At 40.5% G+C, this 7228-nt stretch overlaps 4 protein-coding genes across 5 annotated transcripts; 1 reads left to right on the forward strand and 3 right to left on the reverse strand.

The window, feature by feature from the left end:
• Positions 1 to 179: 179 nt before the first annotated feature.
• LOC132799039 (zinc finger HIT domain-containing protein 1) lies at positions 180 to 689 on the reverse strand. Its single transcript, XM_060811169.1, has one exon. It carries the CDS (start codon positions 687 to 689, stop codon positions 237 to 239), a length of 453 nt encoding a protein of 150 aa, XP_060667152.1. The 3' UTR covers positions 180 to 236.
• A 48-nt stretch (positions 690 to 737) lies between these two features.
• LOC132799040 (general transcription factor IIH subunit 5) lies at positions 738 to 1128 on the reverse strand. The gene is made up of 2 exons (XM_060811171.1): positions 985 to 1128; positions 738 to 924 (listed from the first exon to the last, which is right to left on the reverse strand). The coding sequence occupies exons 1-2, from the start codon at positions 1017 to 1019 to the stop codon at positions 738 to 740; spliced, it is 222 nt and encodes a 73-aa protein (XP_060667154.1). The 5' UTR covers positions 1020 to 1128.
• A 90-nt stretch (positions 1129 to 1218) lies between these two features.
• LOC132799035 (transmembrane protein 87A) lies at positions 1219 to 4700 on the forward strand. 2 transcript variants are annotated; one of them, XM_060811166.1, is made up of 11 exons: positions 1219 to 1395; positions 1449 to 1580; positions 1643 to 1703; positions 1839 to 1921; positions 1987 to 2163; positions 2325 to 2486; positions 2548 to 2831; positions 2889 to 3104; positions 3162 to 3282; positions 3345 to 3498; positions 3552 to 4700. In XM_060811166.1, the coding sequence occupies exons 2-11, from the start codon at positions 1479 to 1481 to the stop codon at positions 3788 to 3790; spliced, it is 1599 nt and encodes a 532-aa protein (XP_060667149.1). In that variant the 5' UTR covers positions 1219 to 1395; positions 1449 to 1478; the 3' UTR covers positions 3791 to 4700. The 2 variants fall into 2 exon arrangements, with proteins under 2 accessions (XP_060667149.1, XP_060667148.1); XM_060811165.1 differs by having other exon boundaries at positions 1219 to 1580.
• A 136-nt stretch (positions 4701 to 4836) lies between these two features.
• Positions 4837 to 6911, reverse strand: LOC132799037 (F-actin-capping protein subunit beta). The gene is made up of 3 exons (XM_060811167.1): positions 6818 to 6911; positions 6610 to 6733; positions 4837 to 6309 (listed from the first exon to the last, which is right to left on the reverse strand). Exons 2-3 carry the CDS (start codon positions 6610 to 6612, stop codon positions 5482 to 5484), a joined length of 831 nt encoding a protein of 276 aa, XP_060667150.1. The 5' UTR covers positions 6613 to 6733; positions 6818 to 6911; the 3' UTR covers positions 4837 to 5481.
• Positions 6912 to 7228: the final 317 nt, after the last annotated feature.

Raw genomic sequence — 7228 nt, forward strand, 5'->3', positions numbered from 1 at the left:
ACTTGAGTACGGTTGACAACACTGGGCCTGCTGCTATCGATATATGAAAGTTACAATCGATGAGCAATAACGCAATATTTTTGTATTAAAATACTATCTTCTTAAAAGGTATTTTTTGAGCTTTAAACTGCTGTCACTCATCAATCGTTGATTTGTAAATGAAACACTGCCGTTATTCATTTTGTTTATTGCAATTTATTCTACCACTAATTACTTTTGCTGCATGACAACCAAAATCATGCGGTCCACTTTAAACAACGAGTGTCCTGATGCGTACGAAGACAGCGAACGCGACAATAACGTGTGCCACATGCAGTGCACGAATATTGTGAGAAGTTGCCGCAAACGGCGCAAAAATGACGCACGGGCTTCTTCGGCGCCGGAGCTGCTGCAGTCTCGTAGTTGGGCTTTTGTTTTTCTTCCTCCAGCAGCTGTTGGAAATTCTTGCGGTACTTGGCTCGAAAATATTCAGCGCCTTTCCGTTTGCCCTTCTTCTCCTTGCTGTTTTTGATGCTGTCCTGGAATTTGGGCAACTTTTTTGACATTACGAGATCGGCATGTGGGTCATCTTGGAAATTGTCCTGCTCCAGCGCTTCGAGAGCTTTGCGCGCGCGTCGCTGCCGCGCTGCTTCGTCCAAGACACGTTTCTTTTCCGCATCTTTGATACGATGCGATTCGCGTCCCGTCATGATTTTGATTTTGATTGTAGTTTGAGTTGGTCTGTTGTTGTGCGTGCTTTAGGCGTCTTTCTCGTGCAGCGGAAAACTGATGCGGTCCATTAAGTCGTCCACACGAGCCTGCAGCACTTCCACAATGTCCGTTGAGATGAATAGATGATTTTCGTCCAAGTCTTGTATGATAAATTTGCGACCCAACGCCAGCTTCTCGTCTAAATGCAGTAAAAATTGTTTCATAGCCGGATCACTGCACCAATCGAAGAATATGTTATAATTTGATCAACCAACAATAAAAACACATATTTACCATTCCACAAGTACACCTTTCATTACATTTACCATTGTTTATGGCAATTAAAATCATTAATAGCGCGCGGCGAAGTAAAAATCCAACATGCTAAAAAAGACTATCCATTCTGCCAGTGTGACCGCAACTTGCAACTGAAAAAATACTTCATACATCTTGCCATTCACAGCAAAACGTTGTCAAGTGCAATTTGCTTATTGACAGCTGTTTTTTGTTAAAAAAATTAATATAATTTCACTCACAACAAATTTACACGTTTTTAAATTGCACAATATGCAATTGCTTGAATGCATGTTGGTTTAACATGTGTTGGGGCTTTGTCGGTGGATACCGGCAATCGTTTCGACTGCGCATAAACAATAACAATCGATAAGCTCGATACGCGATAGCTCACAGTATTGTTCTAAAATCGTAAAGCCAGCCAGCAACGTAAAAAATCATATAAATATTTATTTATTTCGCAGCTGCAAACGTGTGTGTGTACACAATACATAATGTCGAAACATTTTACAGTCGCGCTGGCGCTTATTGCGCTTGCTGCCACTCTGGCGGCTGGCAAATCTGATCCTGGTATACTCAATTTGCTAATAGACCAGGTACCAATAAAAAAAACAGTAATGAAAACAATATGAATACATTTAATATGCTATATTTTTAGGATCTGCAGCCACTCATAGATCAGCGTCCATTGCTGGGTGGCACAAATATCTACATTAAACGTTAGTAATGCACTGCACACACAATTGCAACGTGACAAATTCGCTCTTAACTGAACAACTTTTCTCACCTCTTTCCCCCCGCCCACACACACACACAAACAAACAAACCACTCGCTCACACACACACGCATGCAGTTCAATGCGTGTCAGAAGGAGATGTTCCATTAACCATCAACTTTAAGCTGACGAAGCATCCTTGTCTCTTCGATGGACGTTTTGTAAGCAACATGAAACTGAAACCTTTTCCTCCGCTTCGTTTATTTATCATTTGTTTTGTTTGCAGCTGAAGCAACTCAACGATAATCCGAGTGCCCAGCAAAATGTCAGTCTAAGCGAAGTGATTCAAACGACACAAACGAAAATCAATTGCACCCATCTGATAGTGTTGAATGACAACACACTTGGAGCTGCTGTGGCAGCTCAAAACCAAAATGCGCCGCTGGGAAAAAATCCATTTTCGGTAAATTCATAATGACTCACAAAAGGGCAAAATCAACAGCAAAAAAGTAGAAATATGCTGACGTTATCAGCAACTTTAGTTATCGTAATTCTTTTTTTGGTTCTACGAAGTACACATTTTGTATTTGGCATTTGTTGATAAACACAAATTTCTATTTGCAGACGACTTCCAAGCCCATTGCCACAATACCGGATAATGGCATCTATGAGCTGGAGCTGACGATAATCACAACGCCAGCTGGACAAAAGTTCCAGGCCACCGTACAAATTGGTTACTGGGGTCCACATGGGTATATTTCTGCCACGGATTGGCCTTTCTTGCCAGTAAGCTAAAGCTATAAAGAAAAACATTATCACATCATTGTAAACACTTTCCTCTCCTTAGTTCTATTTGACGATGTGCATTGTATATGTGTTCTTTGGCATCATCTGGCTGTTTGTCTCCTTTGCCCAATGGCGCGATCTGCTGCGCATACAATTCTGGATTGGCGGCGTCATTCTACTCGGTATGCTTGAGAAGGCCTTCTTCTATGCCGAGTACCAAACGGTGGCCAACACTGGTTATCCTGTGTATCACGCCGAAATCGTTGCCGAATTTGTTTCGTGTGCTAAGAGGACATTGGCTCGCATGCTTGTCATTATTATGAGCCTGGGCTTTGGCATTGTCAAGTTAGTTGATTGAATGTTATACTTCACTTTAATGTTGATCCATATCTTGATTTATAGACCTCGCTTGGGACCCATGTTGCATCGAGTTGTGGGTGTTGGAGCGCTGTACTTCCTACTCGCCTGTGTAGAGAGCTATTTGCGCATCACTAAGGTCCAGGGCGATCGCAGCAAGCAGCTGGTGGCCACCATTCCATTGATGGTGCTGGACTGCGGCATCTTCTGGTGGATATTCACTTCACTAGTGCAGACCACAAGAACACTGCGTCTGCGCAGGTGTGTTTGTCACTTAAGCGACAGCTAAACGATGACTAACATTTTCTTTTATTGCAGAAACATGGTTAAATTGCTGCTGTATAGACACTTTACCAATACGTTGATCTTCGCCGTTGTCGCTTCCGTCATCTTTATGCTATTTGCTCTGCGTTTGCGTCGTACCGAAGCTTGCACACCTGTAAGTTTATAATCCGATTTGATTTACGGTTGCTCTCCAATACAGTTTACATTTCCAATTAGGGTTGGCAAGACATTTGGGTAGAGACTTGCTTCTGGCATATGCTCTTCTCGGTACTGTTGCTGGTCATCATGATACTTTGGCGACCAACAAACAACAATCAGCGTTATGCTTTCACGCCGCTGCTTGACAATCCCGAGGATGAGGACGATGATGGTAAGCGGTATGCAAAATTGAAGGTATCACTTTGTAAATTCTTAAATTCGCAGATGAAGAGGATCAATTTGTGGCCGATGCGTATGGCGTTAAGATGCGAAGTTCACATCAGAATGGCGGCAGCAGAACACCAACGAATAATTCACGAACAGCCGCCACAACCAATGAGGAAGACGATTTACGTTGGGTGGAGGAGAATATACCATCGGCAATGGGCGACACGCCGTTGCCGGTAATCGATTCCGATGAGGAGATCATCAGCACAAAGTTTGAAGTTTCCAAAATGCAATAAGCTGCAGCTGGCTGTATGACCTTAGAGACTTTTGCATATGTTGCGTTTACATGCACACACATTTATTTATGTCTTATTAATCAAAACGCAAAACAAGAAAACAAAAATCACGCACTAAAGAGAAACGAAGAGCAACTGTTTGCTGGACAACAACCTGACGCAGTCTGTGGTTGGCAATCGAGGCTGTTTTTACCCTCCCTTCCCTAGCTCTTCAACTCTCTCTCTTCTCCAGCCTCAACCTCAAGTCAACTCCTTCACCTTCACCTTAAGCTATCCAGAATAATGTCTGGTCTGGTCACAGGGTTTATTTTCGAGCAGCCCGTGTAAAATATTGTATGTAATATCGTAAATCTTAAAATGGTGATGCGTAAAAATCTTAATCTTATTATCGAGCTCCTAAAATAAATCGTAATCTATTTGTAAACGCTAGCTTAAGTTGTAGATATTTAGCGTGACAAATAACGTGCAACAATTCTTCGATATGATAAAGAAAAAAAAAACTCTAGTACTTGTAAACTTTTTATCATTCTAAACAAATATAGTACACACGCACACACACACACTTGTAGGTGTTGCTATCAACAATGTGTGGCATTAATGTTGTCGCACTCTTTGTAAATACTTGATAACACCCACACACACACACACAAACAAGAAATAATATTAATTAATATATATATAAACAAAATTTTGATAAAGGAGAAAAAGAACGAAAGCGAAATGAAACGATTCACGGCAAAGAAATGTTGCAATATAACTTATAAAATAAACTACAATTGAATTTGTATCCATGTATTATAAGTATATAAGATCAACAACAATCACTTACCTTATTTAAATACATACAATGTAGCGTAGTTTGCGATCTTTTCATATAACAAATAATAAACAAACATAGCCATACCAAAAAATCACCCAAATGTTGATTAATTATTTGTCACCTCCAACGAAATCTACAAATTTGTATCTGCAAATTAAAAAAGGTGGTTCATAATAATGAATTTTGAAAAAGCTGAAGCGAGAGAATGAAAGTGAAAAGTTCCATGTTTCGGTGTTTGGTACGTAATGTGTATTTTTTACATAATACAGAGCGTTTTCAGTAAAAGTACATAATGTAAAATTTATGCTTCGAGCTTCTTATTGTTTAGAATACACATACATACATACATATTTAATTATTATATTTGATTTATTTATAAACACATTATTTATACTCGAACGCAGCAAACGTTTCCAAAGAAAATCAAAAAAATGCCATAAGCAAACAAATTGCATCCGAATCTGTTTCACAATCGCAATTGCTGCAGATACAAATGATGTTGCACTATGCACGCAGATACAAATACTCAAATACTTAAAGATACTGTGTCTAAAGGGCGGTTAAAGTTGGCGCGTTGTTTCTTTTCGTTTTTTTATGTTGGGGCAAACAAAACATTCAAATGTGGACTTCAATTTGCAACATGGGGCGGGAAATGTGGAAATTTACATTAATACGTTTTTCTCATTTAACAATTTCATTTATGATTCTCTCTCATTAACAAATTTAATGCCTAGAAATGCGTATATAGTTGATAAATCTTGAATAATGACGCGGCCAAGTGTCGTGAATTGTCCCTATTATTTTGTATATATACTTGTAATGCCTTTCGCTTTCTGGTTTTTTGTTTAAGGGGCGCCAACAACTTAACAGCTCAGTTCGATTCGGGTTTGACATTGCGTCTCAATATTGCTGCAGCCAGATCCTGTTTCATGGCCGCCTGATCACGCTGATCGGCCAGCGATTGTGTGCTTCGCAAGCCATTCACAATATCCTTGGTCTTACCAAAGTAGATGGCATTCAGCGTATTGCGCATTTTGTTCTCCATCTCTTCGACCATTTTGCCAATGTTGGCGATATGCGGCGACGATTCGCTTACATTCGCATCCTGCTCCGTCTGTCGGGTCAACGAACCGCCCAAATTCATTGTGCCCGATCCCTGTTTATTTGTCTGCAGCCACAGCATTGCCGTCGACGTCAGTTTATAGTGCGCCGTCCTGCCCGTTGTCTTCTCCTGCACCTCCACCACGTGTATAGAGTCCCAGCAGCCGCGTATCATTTTACTGCCATCGCCCGCCTTTTTGATCAATATCACAGCGGCAAATCCGTGATCCAAATCCCACAGATACACCGACGAAACACCGCCCTCGTAGTACATTTCCCGATACTGGTCGAACGCGTAGTTCGCTTCGATTTCCAGTTTACGCAAACGTTCCGATGGCATCTGGCCATCCTCCAGCGGTGGATAATAAGTGTTGGACCAGGGCGAACGATACGAGTCACCATCGCGATTGTAGTCGCACAGCAGATAGTCCTTGCCATGCTCCTTGTCTTTGGCGATTTTCAACGGTTGATCCACCGACGACAGCAGATCCTCACATAAATCGGGCGCCAAATCGATTAGATCAATCAGATTCTTTTCGATCTGTTGAGGCGGTAGTCGTCTCATAAGATCCAGTGCACAATCCATTTGCATTTCAGTCTACAAGACACAGTGAAAAGCATTTATGTTTGTTGTTTATATTTGAAATTGACTCATGTTGATATCCCCTTTACTCACAAACCACTCCCCCCTTTCCATTCAACAACCGGCACGCCACGAATACAACCATATATGGGCATAAGTTTTAGGTCACAGGCCGATGGGCAAAAATTCTTGATACCGATTTGTCTTTTTTTGCGCACCATATGTGCACTTTCATGGTTATAGTGTCGCAGCAGGGCGGTCACCGCCGAAATAATTCGAATTTGTATTGATGTGATATCGTTTTGTATTACTCACCATTTTTTTATGTTGGGACTGTGACTGTGTGATTTCTTTTGATTTTTACGTCTCCTTTTTACGCGTACTATTCTGCTTTGCAATCACTCGCGCCTTCTTGTGTTGTTTTGCAATTTAATTATACCTTAAAACACAAAACAATTAACACTTATAGATTAACGAAAATGTACAAACAATTCGTCAGATAAATAACAAAATTTGCACTTACTCGATTCGTCAGCACGTAACACAATGGCGTCTGACCATTCACAGGTTGCGTGCACAGCTAATCAGCTGTTTAGCATTTAATGTGACCATCGCGAAACAGGCGTGTCAGTATCGATAATACACTACGATAAGTTAGTACGATATTCGTAACCAGCGATAGTATCGACAGAAATCAAGGCGTATCGATATGGCTCGTTGGCGCAATATTAAGGCATTTGAATTTATGTCAGCTGCAGTTGAAGTAAATAAAACAATCGTGATTTTTTTCTTTTATTATATTTTAGCAACAAGTTTATTGAATTTAGATTTTTCGTTCATATACTTTTTATGCTCATTATCTGTTTTCCCCATTTCCATGCTGTGTGAGTTTTTGTTACAATGCGTTTTTTTTTTCTGTGAGTTTTTTCTTTTA

The sequence above is a fragment of the Drosophila nasuta genome, chromosome 2L (genome assembly GCF_023558535.2).
Source record: "Drosophila nasuta strain 15112-1781.00 chromosome 2L, ASM2355853v1, whole genome shotgun sequence".
In the NCBI taxonomy this organism is placed as follows: Eukaryota; Metazoa; Arthropoda; class Insecta; order Diptera; family Drosophilidae; genus Drosophila; species Drosophila nasuta.